The 22,107-nt window shown below is 43.1% G+C and overlaps 1 protein-coding gene and 1 long non-coding RNA gene across 2 annotated transcripts; one reads left to right on the top strand and one right to left on the bottom strand.

Moving 5' to 3' along the window:
* Positions 1-622: 622 nt before the first annotated feature.
* LOC122621869 lies at positions 623-1,106 on the bottom strand. The gene is made up of 2 exons (XR_006326253.1): positions 970-1,106; positions 623-898 (listed from the first exon to the last, which is right to left on the bottom strand). It is a non-coding gene; the product is annotated as an uncharacterized LOC122621869 (long non-coding RNA).
* A 7,155-nt stretch (positions 1,107-8,261) lies between these two features.
* LOC122621977 lies at positions 8,262-9,193 on the top strand. The gene is made up of 3 exons (XM_043800038.1): positions 8,262-8,355; positions 8,806-8,966; positions 9,131-9,193. The coding sequence occupies exons 1-3, from the start codon at positions 8,262-8,264 to the stop codon at positions 9,191-9,193; spliced, it is 318 nt and encodes a 105-aa protein (XP_043655973.1).
* The last annotated feature ends 12,914 nt before the right edge of the window (positions 9,194-22,107 follow it).

The following is a 22,107-nucleotide window of genomic DNA, read 5'->3' as shown; positions in this document are numbered from 1 at the left end:
CGCTCTTACATTATTGAGATATTTTATGCCTTTAAGGAAAGAAGATTATTTATGGTTAATTAGTGTTAGCCTAATCTCAAACCCTATAACTAATCCATTTTTTCGACGGTGTACCGCTTGGTGGCTGGGTGGAATGCAATGCTCACGACAGCCAACGTGCATTGAATATTTGCATATAAATTTCGGAGGGAAACACATAGTTTTGGACTCGTGGAGCGGAGCAAGATATGTGCGGCTTTGGAGAATACGGCTATATGTCTGAATACATCGCTAGTCCCAAATCTGGTGGCATAAATTTCAATGGGAGGCCAGGGACTCGGGGCACAGGAATTGGGATGTGTTCGTAAATGCGGCGCTGATAGTCAACATATTGGATATAAATTTAGACGAACGTGACACAACTTAAGTCATAACCTAAATAAATATCACGCAATAATGAGGGACATTTGCGACAAAATAACAAAATAACACAGAATAAAACAGAACATGCCTGGCTCGACCCAAAACGGCGATGAAAAACAAGCAAAACGATGCCCGCCTGGCCTAATGTTTGATCATTTTGCTTGGCAATTTATTTTATTGGTTATTGCATTTTAAACCAAAAAAACCAAAAAACCAAAAATACTCCACGGACCACGCACACTGGTGCCGTTGCTACGTGCGTCTCGCCATTTGTTTGTTTTTAATGGAAATCATTTTTGCATTTAACAACATAAACAGCCGGCCTCCTCCAAAATCCCGAAAGTGAGATGCTCAGTCAGTCAGTCAGTCAGTCAGTCGCCCAGTTGGAGCAGCTAAAAAGTTCAGATTCGGTAAACAAACCAGAGATGGAGGGGCGATGTCGATGTCTGCCCATCTTATTATGGTAGAATGTCGATGGCAGCTGCACCTGTCATTGCTGAAATAAACGATAAACAGACATGGAGTTAAAAATTCTCCACTCCCACCACTTCGCCACCCCCAACTCACAATGGCCACGAAATTTATGTTTGGGATCAAAAAGTTCCCTAACCTCTGAACTGTGCAGGTGCTCGGAAACGAAATACCTCAGATGGGGGCACTACGAGATTTATTGGCTCGACCAAAATATTTATGAATAAATTATCGAACGGTTACTGGGTTCGCTGATAGACGAATGGCAGTCTGAAAAGGGAAAAAATGTCCAGATGAGTGATAAGATCTTTGGGTAACCTCATTTTATATCCATTAAGATACTAGTTTGTCTGGTCGTCATGAGTGCCCAAAGCTTAATTTTATAGTTTTTTATAATGAAGTAAGTATCAGAAGCCAATTAAATGATTTGTGGTTACTCCTAATGGGAGGCTCAAATCGGCTGGTTATCTATATCTATTTCTAGCTTCATGCAATTAAATATTTCCTTAAATTCGAATTACTTAAAGTCGGCATTTTCGCTTTAAATTTCAGTTGGTTTTGGCTGACCATTATTTGTTGCTTTAAATCCATTAATAAATAAAATATGCATATTTGATAGGAATTTATAAATGTGCAACGGAAAGCAAAATGATGATCCTAAAAGAGGAATTATTCACGTTTATTTAAGCAATTAGCTTTGATAACCTCTGCGCTGTGTTTATTTAGAAAATAAACATGTGCATCGTGTGTCAGAGCGAGAATAATTACAAGATGGTTGATAAAAAGCGAAAACTGATACTTTTTTAAAGATTTCTATTGTTTGGAAAACGGTATTTGTCAGTGAAATTCTTTTATGGATTCTTTCACCATCAGTACTTCAGTATTTTCACGCTTTTCTTGCCGCTGCACAAATTTCCAAGAATCCCTTGGATGTCACGGCTTAGCACCTCTCTTGTCAGACATCCATGTATGTGATTTATGTGTGGATTTCAAGCACCGTAACACCTCCGTTTAGTCTCAATTAATTCCTCAATAATTTATTATGAGAGCAATAAATATTTGCCTTTTTATGCCTATTCGTGTTTTCCCATCCATGGTGCGTCTGTCAAACGAAACGAAACGCAACGCAACGCAACGCATGTGTCTGTGTGGAAAAAAGTGATTTTATTTCGATTCTCGTTTTCATGGCTGGGCCACACATAATTCCATAAAATGACAGAAACATGTGTACAAATTTGTTGCCACAGACAGATTGAGATATCTACGCAATGTAACTACATTTGTTGCATCGCCAGTTGGCCATAAACAAATTCGAGGCGAATCTTCGAGCCATTCTTGTCTGCTTCGGCTTCAGATACAAATACAACTGTACAAGTGTGCATGTGCATGTGCATTTGCAGATACAGATGCAGATGCAGATGCAAAATGGAGATGCACAACTGCAGAGCCCCAGCTTCAGCTAAGCTGTTTACTTAAAGCCGGGGGCTAAAAGTGGGTCGTTTGCCGGTCGACTGAAGGCGGCTGGGAAAACTACTACTATGAAATCTACGACTACGACTACGACTACGACTACGACTACTACGAATAAGACGACGGCGATGTTGGGTCTTAAATGTAGCGAAACTAAGCTCAATTTACAGTTCAGCAAGCTTTTGATTGCCGGCTGATGTGTTTATTTGATTTTAAATATGCCGCTTAAATATTTTGACTCTTTATCAGTGGGCATTAGTTCACTATGCTGCTTCCGTTGCTCCGTCTTTGTTTTCATTGTCGAAATCCGAATCCGAACGTTTTCTCAAGTGCCCAACTGGGTAAGCGGCTTAAACGCCTTCTCGCTTATGGATTTTCGAGAGCGCACATTTAACAAATGATTACAAGCAGTGCAACAAATTGTTAAAAATAAATTATCATTTTATTATTATTTAAATGCCGAGCGGAAACCGAGACCAGCTGGCACCATTTAAAGCGGAACGTCAGGGCCATAATTTAGACCCGAAAAAGCGTCGAGGAAAAGTGTGAAAAAAGAGTGGAAAAAATCGACCTAAACGATGCGCACTTTTTACACTGCAGTTTTCCGAGTGTGCTGTCTGTGTGTGTGAGTGTGCGAGTGTATGAGTGTGTGTTGGTGTCGTCTGAAACTACAAAAGACCGCATTGTGTGTGATTTATACACCTTAAGCTTCGATGAACGCTATTACACAAACAGCCAGCGTGGAGTTCGAGGTGTCCCAGCTGCCCTTTTTTTCTACTCTTCTACTCCCTTTTATTTGGCAAGTTGGCGCATAGCCACCAGACAAAGCGGCAGACGCCGACGTTTGGCGGCAATGAAGCCATAGCCATGAAATGGAAATGCATTCAAGTGTGTTTAAGCCGGTGCAGCTCCCCACCACCGCTCCCTTTCAGGCCAACTCCCACTCCCTTCTGGCCATGGCCGAATACGTATGCGACTTCAGATAAGACGTGCTCGATAGAGTCCACAGAAAAAATGAACTCATTTTACGCCTGCATCTTTGTGACTGTCGAGCCAACCTTTCCCCATCCCGCCATCTATTATTTCGGACACTGAGAGAAATAACAATATTAAATGAAGATCAAACGTCGAACGAGGGCCATACTGCAATAAGTATAATTATAAATAATAATATTAAATGAAGATCAAACATGGATTAGGGGAATTCTTCATTTGGTTTGATTACTATGATTAATATGAAGTAAGGGTTTCCGAGAGTTTTATGAATATTTGTATTTGTTAATAAAATCTACATGTGTTCAGAAAACTTATTAATTACAAGGTTTCCAATAAAGTAAATTAATGAAATACTTGTATTATTAAAATATACTAACTATTTATCAACTCAAACTTCTTTCCCCAAGAAGAGGAGTGCACTTTATTAGAGTACCAAACTTAGTTGCTAAATACTATTTTTTGAGTGTGCTGTGTGTGTAGCCGGTTGACGTTAACAAGCACAAGCGTTCGACGGAATTGAAAAAAACCGTAGGAAGGAGTTTATCAAGTCAATTGAGACCTGCGACAAAAGACCAAGCACGGCAACAACAGTCGCCGCTCGTAAGCAGCAGCATCGCAGCAGCAGCAGCAGGAGCAGCATCATCAGACTGCTTTTGGTCGCAATGTCTGAATCATCAGCGTTTGGCAGCATTGTCGTGTGCATGTCGTCGGTATCTTTATCAGCTGGAGGAGCAGGCTGCGCGAGCTGAGGAAAAAATGCGAAGAAAATGCAGGGCGACAATATCATGAACCAAAGGCGCGGGCAGGGAGGGAATGCTGGCTGCAGTTTTTTTCTACTCGCAGATTGGCGGACAAAGGCGAGACACAGTAATATCGGAGAGGAATCTAATTTGCATGCAATACGATTTTTGATAAAAGCTTTTACCCCAACATCAAATAAAACGACAATGCAACAGCACACTTCGGAGTGCACACTGCAGATGTGTCCGTGCTCCTCCCGCACTCGACTATTCATAAGAATAACAGCCAAAGCCAGATAAGAAAAGCCAAAGACAGATATAGATTGGGTGGCATGGGCTGCGATGGTACGGCGGTTGGCGCTCTTCCTTGGGCTGCCAATGGAGATGGGGATGGGGATTTTATGGGTATGCTTCTCAAGGCACCCCGATGGCAATCAAAAAGTGCATTTGCGTGTGCCGTTGCCGTTGCAGCTTCGCCTCGAGCTGAGCATTCGACTAACCCAATATTCGAGTATTGCAGCATCTGCATGCGAAAGTGCTCGACGGCAGGTAACTAGTTGCGACTCCCGGAGAAGTGGCATGAACTGCAAGTCACAATTTGACACATGATCCATGGCATTGTCGTGTCTGACACGCGTTTTATCTCCGCTCTGGGAATCTTTCGGATGCTGTGGGGGCCGGGAGGGGGGCGTGGTCGATGTCGGGGGCGGGGCAAAACAGTAGGGGCGTGGGCGTTGGCGTGCACATGATGATGTGCATGCATGCGCTTTCCTAAATGATTTCCCAGGAATTTTTATTGGTGAAAAATAAAGGGGAAAACGAAAACACAGGCGGCAGAAGCGAAAAAAGAACTTTGGTAAATTTAATTTAAAAATTATTTATTGGAAAAAAACAAATTTTTTGAGCCAATAAAATTTTAAAAAATAATTTTAAAGGCATTCTAAATATTAAAATCTTTCAAAAATATTCGAAATAAAAAAAAATAGCTCTATTACTTATCTGATGAACTATTTCGTTTTTAATTTTGTATATTGAATTAAGAAAACAATATAATAAAAATATATATTTATATAATAATTATAAATTGTAGCTAAACTGTTAGTTAAATGAAACTCCGTTAATGCAAAAAATCCCTATAAAGCAGACATTCAATTTTCCCAGTGCAATCAGCAGCATGCAACAACAAAAACAAAAATCGATGGAAAGGGGTTGTGGGGTGGGCGTAGGAAACTTTATTGGCGTCTTCAAATTGTCAACTCGAAGTTCCGAAGTGTTTTATTTTATGCTTTGTTTCTCATATTTTCCGATGCCTTTTGTTGCCCAGCCCGTTGTTTTATCGCACATCTGTAAAAGGGCTACGCCGGCTCTCAGTTTCAGTTCAGTTTCAGTTTCTGATTCGGATACAGCATGAATGTACGCATATGTATATATGGACTCTATATGTCGGATGGGCAATGGTTATGGGGCCATTCAGCCATTCAGCTGGAGTTGAAGTTGAAGTCTATGACGATGGCTTTTTATTATGCGCATTTCGGGTTTTTATGCTTCGGTTTCCGGCATGTTTTCGTACACATATCTAAATATCGTACTTAAACGTTTACACATGTGATCGATGCGGGGGTGACTGGCAGCAAATTGAAATGGGGGACCCTTCCTCTCCTCTCCCCTTTTCCCATTTCCCATTTCCCATTCCCTCCCCCGAAACATTTAGCCAGCTTGGTGTCCAAGTGTCAATATTTTCCCTCTCGGGAAAGGGTTTTTAATGATGTGGCTGGCTTTATGGGCCATCAAATGGCTCCGTCAACACTTTGCCCAGTGTTTTGCAATGCATTCGATAATGCTTCGATGTCCATTAAATCAATCATTATTTGTCTTACTTTATGCACACGTCCAAAAGGGGCATGGGTGCTATAACGTCGATTCAAAAAATCAAATTAATCGCCTTGTTTGGAATTTAGAAAACGGAAATCTTTCGATTATTGCAAAACACAAGCAATAACAGTGTTCATATTTTTGGGCGTGCATTTTATGTATTTGAGAAAGTTTACGTTTGTAATCATTTTTTTATTCGCATCCATAATGTTTTTTTGATTTAAGCCAACTTATACGTATTCCATCCGGCTGCAAATTGCATGGTGCATCTTGAGACAGAAGTCTGGAATTTCTCGGTACTCGGACCTACGATTGGTTGTATATGAAGTCCTCAAATGGTTGCCACCAGAATGAAAAAAGCAGGATATTTAAATGAGGTTGCAGTGCTGTTCCTTCCAGCTGCCGAGAAGGGATGCAAAAAGCAACTCGGAGAATTGGGAATACTTAAAATTCAAAGCGAAATAAAAACTTTTCTTTATGGCCGCAATTATAATTCGATAAAGCCGCAATCTTCCGAAACGCACGCGATGGGAGAGCAAAAGAGCCAATTGGCATGACATTCGGAGACAGCCGAAAACTTTAACCTGGCCAAATGATATTTTCGTTGGCAGTTGCGTGCACCATGTGTATGTGTAAGTGTATTGTGATTGCGATTGTGTTGGCCAAGTTGGTCGGATTGCGTTGGGGATGCTGCGGGTATCAGCTACAAAAACTGCCGCCAAGTTCATAACGAGCAATACTTTTTTATTGGCTTTTTCCCAGCGCCAAGAACCCCTAAGGCAACTAAAAAAATTTACATTTTTATTAAAATCTCCTCTTTTGGCAGGCGAACTATATGTATGTTACTTGCATGCACGTGTGTGTGTGTGTATATGCCACAACCATGGGCTGAATAAAATTGAATTCGACTGTGATTTTGGCCAAAATGGCAAAAGGGCAAGAGCAGGGCAAGAGGAGGGCAGGCAGGCCGGGGCCAAGCTCTAAGCCAGACACAGATAGCAAGTGAAGGCATAAATTGGTATTTATTGAACAATACCATGCCCCGGGTTACTTAATTAGGAGCGTGCAATGTGCTCTCGAGCTGGGGTGAAATGCTCACAGGTAAGCGGCTTACAAGGTGCTGGCCTGCTGCCTTGTCTTCCATCAATCTCAGCCGAATATGGCTATCTTGACAGATACACAGGCACAGAGAATATATACTCGTGCTTTAGTTGTTTAGAAAATATGGCTCTGCTCATGCTCACTTACCCATTTATTTATCGCCTGTGGCTCTGTGTTTTCCGGCTGCAACTAATTAACTGAATGTTATTAACAAAATGCTTCCCAAAAAATAGTTGTTAATTTTCAAAATAGATTTGACCACTTCAGAGTCACAATTAAAGTACCTGAAGTAATTTACTGGTGTCAGGAGTGAATTGCCACAAAATAAAAGGGAATTGAAACATTGCTGATAGTTTAATGTCTGACATAGTCTTGTATAACGCTTTTGTTGATTCCTTAAACATTTAAAATAAATTCTTCGGCATTCTGATATTTGTTACCTGTCAACGAAATAAAATTTATTAGATATCCCTAAGATCACTTCCCGCCGTGTAAATATTGGTGGTTTTCCAGCCGAAAAGACGAATGATGGCGGCGACTCTAGGGTTTTCGCTGCGAGCCCACAGCTGCTAGAATTCATTTCGAACTTTGCAATATATCTACATGTATATGTATAATAAATTTCCATTTGCTTTCGTTGTTGGAGCTACGTTAACGTTTAACCCCACGCAACCCGGCAGGCGCCCATGAGGCATGGGGCATGAGGCATGAGGCATAAGTTCAAACTGGTACGCGCCGCCTCAAACATGTGTTTATAGATGCCATGGATGCTGGGGATGCTATGGCTGCTGTGGAGCTGCCCCGTTTTTTCTCTTTTTCGGTGTGGGTGCGCTTTGTTTACATATTATGTACATATTTTTTGGCCTCTTGTTTTGCACGCCGTCGATAAGAGGCTGCCCTCCCCTCACCTCCTCCCTGGCCCATCATTTCCTATGCGCGCTTATCAAAAGTTTCCCAAGCCCAAGCTGTTTACTTCAGCAACAATCTGCTGCCAGAACGGCGAACCAGACTCGATTCCAGTCCAAGAATCAGTCTGTGTTCCGCCATCCACAGTCGGAGTGAGTTTTCGGCGCTTAAAGCGCTTAAGACCTTAAAGCGACTTTAATACACGCCATATACCATATACCACAACATACAGCATATTCCATCGTCATCTTCCCGGGAAAAAGTCTGCGGCATAACAACTGCTTCCGAAATTGTAAATTCACAATGCGGCGCGCATCTCGATTGATTCCGTTCGGTTTCGTCATCCTGCTCCTGAATCTTCTGCTCCTCCTCCAGCCATCGGCAGTCGGCCACACACGTAAGCCATTGATTATGGATATATGCACATACATACTCGTATACTGGAGTATGTACATCTGCACGCACATGAAAAAAGCAAATGTCTTTGTTATATTGTATTCCCCCTTTGTTGTGAAGCTAACTTCTTTCAAATTTTGTGGCAGTTTAATTGGCCATTGATGCAAAAAATAACAATCTCAAATGGATGAGCAAATAAACAGTTTTCTTGCCCTTGTCTTGCAAACAAAAAGAAAGGATGCCTGATGTGGAAAGTACTAAGTATACGTTAATGAAGTGTATTTATTGTAAGCTTATTTGGCACGCCTGTTTCAAGTTCCGCTTAAAGTAAAAGCTGTAGAAAGCCCTAATATGAAATATATATAAGACTGATAACTAATTTATGTTACGTTTATTCCCTGATATGTTTCCCCGTGCCTGCGATTGTGCCCGATTATCCTTTGTGCTGCAGTGGGCGCCAGCTGCCAGACGCCCGAGAAGAGCGAAGGACGCTGCGTGCACTTCAGCTCCTGCCGCCTCGTCCTGCGCCACTATGCGATGTACAAGGAGCACATGCCGCCTGCGATAATGCGATTCCTGCAGAGGGCCCGCTGCAAGCCGAAGAACGAAGGCGTAAGTGGCGGGGATGCAGGCCAATAAAAGTGTCTGGGAAGAACAATAACCCGTCGAATGGGGCTGTGATTCTAATGAAATTTCGCCTTTCTTGCCTTTTTCTTTATTCACATATGGAATGCGCCGTATATTTGTATTTCTCCCCTGGCAACACATCAACAAAGTATCATTTGTGCTGCGAACTCAAAGATGTGATTCCCGCGAACGCCAACTCCAAGTTGAAGTAAATCAACTTCAAAGTGCCTTTACGAGCGTGTGCGAGTGTGCGAGTGTGCGGGTGTGCGATTGTGTATATGTGTGGGCTTTGATCTGCTAAATCAGTTGGTAGCTTTTTGTTTGGGCCCATAACCAAAATGTTATGGCCGCGTGCGGCATCGCCTTTAATTATAATGTGTACACGAATTATGTATTAAGTGCGCCTTTCTCCAGTCGCGCCAAGGCAACAGATGCTGGGACATAATAAAAATAAAAAGTTTAGCCTCAATCTTGACAGCTCTGCTCGAGTCTGTTCTTGTGTATTTTATTTAAAGCTCTCAGCTGCCAAAGCTAAAGCGCTATGAGTTGCCAAAAATTCCAGCGAGACATCTGACGAAAATCAAGGGGGAATTTCAACGTGATTGGAGAAAGTGAAGAGGGGTTTTCACATTCACCAGGAGCCGTATTAAAATCATAAATAAATTTGAACTTGCAACACCTACTGTCGTCTGCAGTGGTGGCAGGGCATGGAAATAAATATTTGAAATACATACAGCATTTATTCCAATTACAATTCTGTCAAACTGATACCTCTGGACACATGAAACTCTTTACCTGCCCTTGGCTCGGCAAGCCATCTTCATTTTAATATTTACTCGAGTGTTGGACTCTGAACTTTTGCTTGTTCAATGTTTAAATTTTCCTCGTAGGAACAAACAAGGGTTTCCATTACACAAAAGCCGCCCGGCCAGAGCAGTTCATTTGCTGTTATTTAATTTTGATTTATGCTCGTATCTGGTGTTGAAACAGCCCTCGGTATTCCCGGCATCCTTCTGCTCGCTCTGTGTGCTCGCTCTGTGTGCTCGCTCTGTGTGCTCGCTTTAATGTGCCACATTTTAAGTGACATTCGGGAGACGCTAAAAGGCCGTCTAAAAATCACGCAACACTGAGATGATTTATGCGGAATAATTTCAGTGTGTAAATGAGGCAGACTCCGGCAGACTGAGGCAGGCTGACCAGCAGCAGTGGTGGTTGCTCTCGGCTGGTTGCTTTCGCCAAGGAGTTGCAAGTGGGTTTGGTTCTCGGTCTGCACTTCTCAGAGGCTGGGGCGTTGAAAAGTAGACACCTTGTGCGCGCACGCTGCTCGAATTTCAAGCCGAGGCTTTCGGCTGCAGCTTAGTTTTTAGCTGATGTTGTTGCTGCTGCTGATGTTGCTGTTGCTGCTGCTGCTGCTGCTGATGCCGTTGCAGTTGTTGGTGCAACATGAACGCGGCTGAAATTGCAGACAGCGGGCAGCAGATGATAAATGGCCTGAAAACACATTTGAGCTCTGCAGCTCGCCTTCTGTAGCCGCTGATGCTGATCTATTAGACAAACGCACGCCCAAGGCGTCTACATGGCCCCTACACATCTCCTGCTGCTCCGCCTCCATCGTTTGGCTATTTATGGAAAGTTTACCCCGAGATAAAGCTGGAAAAACGGCAATTTCCATGATTATTTTTGTCGCTTTTAAACTAAAAATTTCTAGCTGTCAGAAATTAAATGGGTGGCATCAGCTTCAGCAAACATGTTTAGGCCAAATGCAGCTGCACCACTCGCGCCGGCTTTAGTTTTTAGTCTTCAGTCTTCAGTGTTTAGTCTTCAGTGTTTAGTCTTCAGCGTTTAGTCTTTAGACTGGGCTCTCTGTGTTTGCATTGTTGGTGTTGTTGGTGTGGCTGTTGCTGCATGCCGCATGTTGTTGTTGCAGTTGCTGTTGCTGCGGTGCGGTGCAACAAATGTTGTTAACAAGCATATTTTGACAGCTCAACAAGATGTTGCAGATGCGCGAACAGCAACTACACAGATGCAACAGCAGCAACTGCTGCAGCAACGAGGCCATCTGCATATGATGCCTGCGTTTTAGCTGCCATAAAAGGCGAAACAAAAGCAAGACAAACCATGGGCTATATACACACACTATATATGTACATATACATATACATATATTTATATGGGGTATATGGGGGGTGACTATGGGAAAGTTGTGGCTTTCTATTCTGCATGGTGCATGAGGCTTTTGCCACCAGCAATTGAAGTTAGTGAGGCGCAGAGTCCATTGCATGCATATGTTGCTGTTGTTGCTATTGTTGCTGTTGTTGCTCTGGCAGACTACTTCAGAGCATAAAATGTGGAACATATTGTTGCGACTGCATGGCAGACTTGTTTTTAAAAACAATTTTGTGTGCATTTTATTAAACATAGCAGTGGATTCAATAAAACACAGAAACACAGAAGCTGCAAAGGAGTCACAGCGAGAAGAAGAAGGAGGCAAGGCATCGCATCACACGGCCACATCTATTTGCTAATTGCATTTCGTTGTTGTCGCTTCGGTGTTTGTTGTTCTTCTGCGGCCACATACCTTTCAGGCGCACTGTTCCGGTTTCTGCCCCCCTCCCCGTACACCAAGCAACCATTATACCCACCATCCACCTGTCACCTTGGTTAAATATCGCTTTGTTCTAACTGTCGCAACTGGCACATCCGAATGTCTTGTCCTTGTCCTCGCCGCATCACATCGCATTGCATTGCACATCGCACATCGCACAGCAACACATCAGATCACATCACATCACATAGCATCACATCAGTTCGCATCGGGAAACTGGGAAGGCAGGGAAGCTGGGAGGCTGGGAAAACTGGGAAACCTCTGGAACCGGAGTTGCAGTCACTTCACTTCGCGGCTTGTCTATCACCTGGCCAAGGAAAATGCAATTAACGAGCGCCATCAAAAACGGCAAATGCCTGCGAACTGAAAGGCAGCCAAACAAATGGCTGGCAGAGTGGCAAATTGCTTTACATATTTACATGCCAAATGAGAGAGCAGTGAATGTGAGCTAGATGCAAAAAATGTACAATCTAACTCATTTCTTTTGGGCCAAAATCAAATTGAAGTATTTTTGGTCTTAAAGGACAAAGTGGTAAAATGCAACCACAATTTTAGATCAATTCAGCCCTTTGGCAATCCATTGTTTAGAACGATCAATTATGTTGCTCCATGGAGCACTACGGTCTCAATCAATTATTGTACCAATATCTTTTTACTTTGTGCATTTGGATACTTGAATTGCCTCGTGTGCCATTCCACTTCCACTACGCAGCACTCTTTTAGCCAGTCTTTGTCTGGCCTTCATTGCTGAAAATACAGAATGCCATCGATAGACTTGGTTTGCTTGCAAATTGCTGAAAAATTTGGCTTAATGAACCTTGGCTTGACATGCACAAAATGCAGCCAGCTGAAAAACACAAAAAAAAAAAAACAAAAAAGAGAAGAAGCTTCCAACATTTTCTGCCAATCATCAAGGGCCACAAAAACGATGAGGAAGAAAGCAAAGCCAAATTGCAAGCAACCACAAATTCAATAAATTTGAAAAGCAATTAATAACTGATTGACAAGTATTTATTTAGGAGGAAATGGCTGGTGGATGAGCGGACGCCGGGTTGAAAAAATCCGGAAACGGAAGTTGCAACAGCAAGGATGCAAAGAGCGGCAGCCATGTTGTCCGGGGGAAACCGAAACCGAAACCGGGCAAATAAGCGTAATACGTTGGCCAAACACCGAGCCAGCAACAGAATCTGAATCGGAAACAGTAGCCGAAACAGAAGCTACCAAATCGGGCAGATGGAGCTGAAGCTGGCGGGAAATGAACCCGTGGGAGCTGGCGGAAATTCAAAACCGAAAGTCAAATGGAACACAGCAATATAACGCAACGAAATTGACGGAGACGAGATAAAAGAACAATCAACAATACGCCAGCAACAACATTGGCAACAACATTGGCAACAACACCAATAGACCAGAAGACCAAGAGACCAGAAGGACACAAAATACAGGAGTAGAGAAAGAGGAGAGCCCAACGGGCCAGAAGATGTAGCATAAAATGTTGCGAAAACTTTGGAAAAATCATTAATAATGCTGGGGCAGCGCAATGGCATTGGTTTTCCGAAAGGACAAGCGCAAGGACATGCAGCGCGAGGATCCCCAGCTTTCAGCTCACCATCGCACAGCTCTCCGTCAATCAAAGCGCAAACAGAAACAAAATGAATGGCAAACAGTGGCGACTCGGACGCCGAACGTTGGCCAAGTGGCAAAAGTGCACTGAGAGAGAAATCGACCTACTTAAGGATCAATAGTTTAAGCCATTTTAAGTCACTATTCGCTTGTAATAAAAAGAGAGCTTTCAAAGTCCAAATATAAAATATTGTCTTAGAATTAAAGAGTTACAGAGCAAACTAATTATAAATAGCAATTATATGTCAGATCAATATGTGAATATGATGTGAATATATATGTTATTAGAATATTAATAATAAGCAAGATATTTTTTTAAAGTGAGAATTTTATTACAGCAACTTAATAAATGTTTGACCGCCTATAACTGGAATTTTAGTTATGCATGAATATTAAGTATGAATGAAAACGTTCATAGTTTTCCACGCGACGTGTCGTGGTTTTTTTCAGAGTGTCCACGTGGAGACAGGGCCAAATCCAAGCGATGTCCATTGAAAAGGGGTCAGTAGTCAGGCTGGCCGGGCTAAGCGACTGTTTAGCTGCTTGTTTTGTTGCGGTCGGACGGCGATGGCCGAGCAGGCTGGCCAGGAACAGGACATTCCGGCCCTCTGATGGTGATGAACAGGATGATGATGGCGAAGGCATTGGCGATAGTCCACACGGCGGATGAGCAACGTGCCTTTTCGCCAACTGGGACGACAATGAACGCGATGATGACCCCGGCCATGAGGAGGATGATAATGATGATGAGACATTGAGCGAGCGATGTGGAACGGATGTGCAGTTGTTGTGGTCGCCAGCAAAGCAAAGAAAAGCACAATTATTCATTTGCACAATGTCACAAAAGTGTCAGGCGGCAAAAGGAGCAAAGGATTCTTTAGCCATTGCCTCGGGATCCGGTTCCGCTGGTCCTCCCCCTCCCCCTCCTCTCCCTTTCCCTTTCTCTTCTCTCAAGACAAAAGCGATAATGACGCTTCGTTCGTTGCATGAGCATTACTCTTCTATCTATCCATATAGATATATATGTATAGAGTATATATACATTGCATTATTCTATTCATTTAAGGGATAAGGCGTATCGGAAGGAAGATGGATAACCCCGTGACTTGGTGAGTTTGCGGTGCATTCAAGTAATTAAGTGAGCAGTGAGCTAGCAGAGCTGGCTAACTAGTTTCAACTCGAGTCGAGCCGAAAGTGCATTAAAATTAATGCATTAGCAAGTGCAACATTGTTATCGGCCTGCACACATGAGCAAACTCACTGGCGAATAACGCCTCACGTGGCCACACACGAGCGAGTCCTACCAACATACCGTACATGTGCATCTATGTAGCTTTGGCCATATAGCCATATAGCCCTAGGGCCCACACACCCCAATCCCAATCCCATTCCCTCATCCCCATCACCATACCCTTCCCCATACCCAACGCCAAGCACATCCACATGCCCATACAACACTCACATATTACTTGTAGTAATTTCTCACGGAAATTCATAACCTTCCGCAACTATTCAGCATTTGTGTGGCATACTATGCCGCGCTCTTGTGTTGCTCGTGTATTTGTCGTCGCTGTCGTTCTCGTCGTCGTCTACCCATTGGCCTACATCCGCGATTTTCGCACATGTCGACACATACAAATATATCTGTATGTCATGCTAGAGTATCTCAGTATCTGAGTATCGCAGGGCTCGCCGAAACACCGAAAACGAGCAGGCCGTGTTCCCTTGAAATCAAAGCCACTCTGCTTCGTGACTTTTCGAACTCGAACGCGCACGCTCTTAAACTTGGCACGCTCTTAAAACCTACGATATTCACCACTGTTAATGGTACAAGAGAGAGCGGCAAGTTCGAAATTCCTTCGTACATTTAAATGTTTGGCTGCGCTTGGGGAATACTAAGTCGGTCCAAAATGTTTTGAAACATTTCCAATTGACTGGGCCAACACTTGATAGCCCTATGCCGTTTCCTTAACCCCTTTCTGTGGACTTATGTAAGCTTTGTAGGAATAGAAAGTTGGAGTGCTGTTTTAAAGTTTCTCCTTATTTCCTTATCAAAATAGGCTTACTCAAAGAGTAGGAATTGTTAATAAATCTATCTTGAATTATTTCCAATTGGAATTACATTTTTAAAAAGCTGTATCCTTCTTTGTTCCTTGCAGCATACGTCAAGAGTCGAAAACATCCAACTAAACTGCTCTTAATTATGCACTTGAGAACCGCAACTTGAGTCGAGTTGAGTAATTTGCTGGCAGAAAAGTTTTTGCCTTTTGAAAAGCGGGTAGGGGGAGGTAAATTAATTTTTGATATTTTTAGCAGTCGTGGCTGCATATCAATTTCAGCATTATTCTCCTACCTCAACATTATTTTTTCAACGTGATTAATGTGCCTCGATCCTGCCCACGTTTAACTGGCATTTCGGCATTTCGGCATTTCGGTTTTTCGGCATGTGGAATATGTAAATATTTGATGGACTTACTTTTTCTTGCCCACTCGCACTGAATCCAAAATGGAAACCTTTCGCCCGTGGTCTTATCTCAGGCAAATATATCATGAATTTCTTAATCAATGGCTAAGACGGCTACCGGCCTTTTCCCAAATGACCAACACGGGGGGAAAATGGTCGAAAAACCAGATCCAGATATCAATCCCCACGTCGGTTGGCAACCAGTTCGTTTGGTCTAAGGTGAAGCCAAAGCCAACGCCAAAGCTAAAGCCAAATCCACCGCCGTTGTCGCAGCACATTGACAATTTCAATTTCAATATTCCGAATCGGTTTTGGATTGTGGCCTGGGAATTTGATGGCCCCCAGCGCACACGCCCACTAAATTAAGTGGCACTTAATAATCAAAATTACGCGTCGCTCAGATAAGCCGCAGGTGAGCGGTATCGGCAGTAGGTCAAAACGGCCGCCTTGGATTTGTAGGTATGGATTTAAATTGGGCCTGGGATCGGGTGTTGGGAGTGGAAGTGGGAGAAAAAACGCAGCGGTTCGATGAGTTCCCATTAATAAATTAAAATACGCCCGAGTGCCTAAGCGGCTTTCGCAGCGCGTTTCAGTTTTCTGCCCCAACTGCCAGTTTTTCCACCCGTTTTTCCCCATTTCGATTCCCTTTAGTTTTAAACGCCGCTGCCCATTGAGCTTTGATTGCAATTAATATGCAGCATCGGCTGTGGCATCGTTGTCAGCTCGAATTAAACGCCCGGCTGAGTGCTGCCGCGTCTGCCATTCTTCAAGCGCCGCGCCAGTCGCATGTGCAATTCATGAATTTCAATTAATTAATTAGGCCACACAAATCTGAAATCTGGCGGGGAGTTGTACGGAGTTGGATGGGGAATGGTGATGCTGGCGGGCTTGGGGTGACTCGAATCGAATCTCCCAATCGTAATATGGCTGTAGCAGTGGTGCTAGTTGCAATCCCTTGCTGCCATTTCTGTTGCAGCTGCTGCTGTCGCTTGACAAAGTAGCTGTTAGATTGCATCGCAATTCCTGCCCCGTGCCCCGTGCCCCATGCCCCGTGCCCCATGTTGCATGTACTTTGCATGCAACAGTTCGCTGCTTTTTCGCATACAAGTGACCCAATTACCCAAAGGCAGTGGGAGTGGGCAGATGTGGGCAGATGTACGGGGCGGCAGGGCGCCGAATGCGATGACGAAGGACATTCGAGGGCTCCACCCAAGCAGCCTTCGTTACGGCTTGTTGATTTATGTAATTTAGATTGGATTTTGCGGCGGAGAAATTAATGCGTTGTAGATTAATGAGTGGCCGGGAGGACATGGAGGCTGTTGGCGAGCTGCGAAGGTGGTCGCTGCATAAGGACATCAGGCCATCAGGACAAATGAGCGGCAGCCTCAAATCTCTTAAACCTTTTAGGCAACTCTTTAAAATGTGGGCTCGAAAAAATCGTGTACATGTCCCCAAATTGCCATAATGTACGCACACTCACACATGCACCTTTGTATCCCCGAATGAGCGTGAGTGTGTGTGAGTGTGAAAGTTGCTTGTTGTTTCCGTGTTGTTGGCACTGTGTGAGCCTATTTTAATCTCATTAAAAATGTAGCAGCAGGGAAATGGGCTGCTGCCTCGGCTGCTGATGGTGCTGGTTGGTTATGCGGCTTCAAGTTGTCTTTAAAATTGACTGAAAGCGAAAATCAGTGTAAACGCTTCGTTGGGCAGGCCAAAGAAACAGTGACGCCGCCAGTTGCCAAAGGACCAAGGACCAAGGCTCCAGTCGCCATCTTGGCTCCACGTGAATCCTTGGCTTAGTAAGTCGCACACATGTATACACGCGGAAAAATCTGAGCTCACCAACCATATTTGCAATTTCACAAAAAATATACATTAGTTTGCTATTTTATATGATACGTTAATAGTAGCAAGGAAAGCTACAAACTATTTTCTATTTTTAATACTAATAAATCGATGTATTATGTAAATTTGTTGCTTTGATTCATTTAAAAGACAGAATACATGTTTTTGCTTAAAATAGCCTATTAATAATACATATCAATGATAATAGTTTGTTGCCATATTTATTCTACTATATTTTACTAAATCCTTTGGTTCTTTTATTGATAACATTTTAAACTTATACTTCCTTTTTTTTAGGCTTAGTTGTAAATGAGCTTAGTTCACATTCCGCTTTCAAGTTTGTTTGGTCAGTAATTGGGTACACCCTTTTTGCTTCAGTGTATTTACCACATGTGTGTGGGCATCTAAGTTTGTGTGTGTGTGTGTGTATGTGTGGGTTCCTGTTTGTGGGCTTCCACTTTATTTCGCGTTTATTATTTTACGCCTGCTTGGCAGCAGCCAAAAATGTTGGGAAACAGGAATCAGGCAGACAATGCCGCCGGCCCCGCCCCCTATTCCTCGAACGCCCACCGCCCCCTCAGCGACCTCTACCACCCGCCAATAACAGCAGCCCCTAACCTTAGTTAACCTCAGGAGGCGACCGCAGTGTTGTTGCTATTATGATTATTGCTCGTGGTTTTTGGGTGGCACGCGCATGTTTTGTTTTTATTTGAGCCCAATTCTCCTTGTTGATTATTTTACGAATTTTTTTTGCAGCCCACATTCATTCGCTCCATTTTTGGTTGCATACGACCTGGGTTTGTTATAAAATTTATGAAAAGAAAGCAAAATCAAAATTATAATAAAATCAGATTACAGCCTCTCAAAAGCAACAATGGAGTGAGTACTTTTGCTTAGCAGCGGCACACGACCCCTTGTTTTTGTGCGGAATTTTGTTGTTTTTATTATGCTTTTCAGTCAAAAAATTGTTTGCGCTTCATTTTATGAAAACATAAGCAATTTTTGATGCCGCTGTTGCTGATGTGATGCCGCTGCTGCTGCTGCTGCTTGTTTTTTCTCATCTCTTTTTTTTGGTTTAGATACTGACACCAGCAAGTTGGGCCGCGACATTTGCGCCACCGTTTTCTTCCGGTTTCCGGGGGCGTCTTCTTCCGCCTTTCCGCGTTTTCCCAGCGGTGCGTTTAACAACGCTCCATTTTTATGTGCCAGACATGTGAAAGCTCTTCATTTTGGCCAACTGGCGATGGGGGCCAAATGGGGGATGGAAAGACGCTTTGACTCTTCAGCCAGAAAGTCCTGGCTGACTTACCTCGTCGTCATCCTGTCGCTGCCTTGGCGTTGATTTTATGGCATTTTCCCAAGGCTTTTTTTTGTGCAAGACTCGCGCCTCTTTGGCGCAAAAAACAAAAAAAATACAAAGAAGAAGGGACTTTATAAAATATGTACTCGAGGGGTAGTCTGTTTTATTGCAATTACTTAAGATTTTACTGTCTGCGTTAATTGAGCATTGGATTACTTTATTTCGCGGCATCAGCCATGAAGATTGATTGCATTGTTCTCGGCTAGGAGTTGGCAGCATTAATCTAGCATTAATTATTATGTAATTGGTCACCGCAGCAAGGGCAACAAAGGGATTTTAATTAAATTTTAACCATAAACCGATGCTGATATGCTGATGGTGGGGCCGAAGTTGCTTTGATGTATGCAGCATTAAATGCAAATCAAATATTTATTCCGCCCACATACTCGCACATCCTGAAAATCTATACACACACTCACACACTCGCACACACACAAGCAACGGCCATTGTTTGAGCTCGTCTACGTGAGTGCGAGTGCGAGTGTGTGTGCGTGTTGGCAAACAAAACAAAAATAATTGTAAATTCAATTTCATTATTAAATGTTCTTGTCCGCAGTTTTGTGTGTTTGTCTATTATCTCAGCGCAACCAAATAGCCGCATTCCCCTAGTTAAGCCTTTGGACCAATAGTGCAGTATTTGCCGTGGTGTGAGTGTTTGCACGCAGTGTGTGCGGTTTCGATGTATATTTAAACAAATGCGGTTAATGTTCATATTTCATTTTAATCAGACCCACGGATATTGATATTGGCATCCACTGTCCACTGTCCACTCTCCACTGCTCTGCATAGGTGTGAGTGCGGTTGTGAGCGCGAGTCCTTGTGCCTGCAACGCCTGTTAATGCGCATTTATGTGCCGCATAATATATATTTTCACGCACGCACACAGACGCACATTACCAGTCGCAGTCGCTTTAGTTTGTCAAAAACAAACTTTCCCTAGTTTTAACCACAAAATGGGGAAAACCATACTAACGCATCCGAACGCAACGCCACGCTGGAAAATGATTGTAAAATTTTACAACCGACAGCCAATTACCATAGCTTTTTATTTGATTTTGCACGGTTTAGCTTTCTGGTAACGAGTTGGATGTTGCCGGCAGCACTGCGGGTGATCCCACACCAAAGACCAGAAATCCGGGGGAAAAAAAAGGGAAAACACGGCCGACGGGGCTACACGTGCTCGATTTTTAAAGGGGAAAGAATGACGGATATTAAATTCGTGAATCGGCCAAAGGTTGAGCTTAATGCCGCTTAGGAAAACCACAAATTCATCGGAATCGCTCGGGATGGGATCGCATCGTTGAAAGATAGAAGTACTCATCCAAACTGATTGCTATCGAACAATTTTGAAGAGGATTTCTCGTTTGAGTGGGAAGTACAAATCTAGCCGGCAGCCTATGTTGTTTAGTATAAACGATTTGCTGGCCAAAAGACCAAAAAGCAAGGGCACTTGGAAGTGAAGTGAATACTTATTCAGAATAAATGTGTGGAAAATCCAAAATCCAAGAGCGATACCAGTATACCTCATAGTTTCGGGATGAATTCCATTGTTTGTTGGCCATAGCTTAAATTTATTGCTCATTACATGAAAATCCAATTTGGTTTATTACTTATTTACGTGTTTACTCACTTCAACAATAGTCTATTAATTCGTGTCTTTTAGTTTGTATGCAATTGTTTTTAAACAGCATACCTTAGGACCCTCGGGGAAATTATTTCGATCTTTATTCGAAAATGTTTCTCTTCGACATTGTTCCTAAATCTAGATATTGATATTACGGTGCCAAGAACCAGCAACTGGAACAGCAGAAACAACAGAAACAATTGCACGCAAATTGCATTTGATTTCATTTCAATTTGAGCACAATTAAATTTTTGTGCACCACAATCAAGTGGCCTTTTGTAGTTGTAGTTGTCGTTGTCGTTTTTGTTGGTCAGACAGACGAACAATGTTTTGTTGTTATTGATTTTCCGCCACGCCCTTGCCGGAATCCATGAGTCCACGAGTCCATGAGTCCGTAAGTCCATGAGTACATGAGTCCGGGTTTTCCCCGGATTCCGGAGACGCACGTTTGTAGGTATTATTTATTTATGCATCGTTTGTCGGCGGCTTTATTCCTTATTATTAATTTCCTTTTATTTTCATTTCGGCTTGCATTTAAACATATACTCGTATACATATAGTAGATACCGTGGCTGGCCGGCTGAAACAAAACCCAATAATATCCTTTATCCCCTGGGGGCTATTTATGGCCGCAAATGAAAAGGCAGAAAGCAAATGTGAAAGCGATTGCATTAAGTTTTAAATACGCGAATTCATCTATTGGTTTGCTAATAAAATCATGAAATCCATTTGAGGTCAGCCAACCGAACAATTTTGATTTTAATTGAAAAGTTTAAATATATTGTTTGCCTTATTTTCGAAATGGCTTATTGTTGCTGTCAACATTCTGCCGATGGAGTGGCACGGTATCCAGCCCCATGATTTCGGTGCACCCAGTGTTGCTTATATCCGGTTGGGGCCACGTTTCCGGTTGCCATTTGGCGCTGCTGCTAATTTCACAGTTTGGCATTTCGGATGCGAAAAAGGGGGCCCAAACGGTTGGCCCGCAAACAATTAACTCCCCCCAACAAACATAGCCACCCACCCACAAACGCCCACGCCCACGCCCACTCGATCCAAAAGCGAAAGCTCTGCAATTCTGTGGTTAAGTATCATTTCTAATATTTTGTGTGATACCCGTGCGACACTTTGGCATTTTTGGGGCGGTCGTTGGTGGGTGGCGTTTTCGGGTTTTTAGCCAGGCTGCCAGCCACATTGTTTATGGCTCACTCAAGAGTTTCAGCCAACAGCCAGCCAACAGACAGCCAACCCCAGCAGCATTTGAACAAAACCTGGTGCCATCGCCAAAAACACACACAAAAACAAATATCAAAGCAATAGGAAAAGCAGCAAAAGCAGCAAAAACACTGAAGGAGTTTGAAATGGTGGGGCAAACCCAACCAGCCAGTGGGGCAAAAAGTTTTTAAGTGAAAATAGTCATTCAAATTTAATTAGTCCAAAACAAAGCCAAAACGTAATGAGCTTACGCTTAGGCTAGCAGAGGAATTGGGATCGAGTGGGTGCGCCGGGGTGGAGTGGGGTGGGTTGGGGGTTGTTGGGGCCATGTTTGGCTCCATCTCAATCTGAAATTGTGGTTATTGCACTCAGACCCTCTCATTGTCCTTC

The sequence above is a fragment of the Drosophila teissieri genome, chromosome 3R (genome assembly GCF_016746235.2).
Source record: "Drosophila teissieri strain GT53w chromosome 3R, Prin_Dtei_1.1, whole genome shotgun sequence".
Classification (NCBI taxonomy): Eukaryota; Metazoa; Arthropoda; class Insecta; order Diptera; family Drosophilidae; genus Drosophila; species Drosophila teissieri.
This window is presented reverse-complemented; position numbering and strand designations above follow the sequence as displayed.

Bases quoted from the DNA above. Each gene is read 5' to 3' on its own strand.
- LOC122621977 (XM_043800038.1), top strand. From the start codon at position 8,262: ATGCGGCGCGCATCTCGATTGATTCCGTTCGGTTTCGTCATCCTGCTC. The intron at 8,356-8,805 runs GTAAGCCATTGA...TTTGTGCTGCAG, and splicing joins ATCGGCAGTCGGCCACACAC to TGGGCGCCAGCTGCCAGACG. The intron at 8,967-9,130 runs GTAAGTGGCGGG...ACATCAACAAAG, and splicing joins GCAAGCCGAAGAACGAAGGC to TATCATTTGTGCTGCGAACT.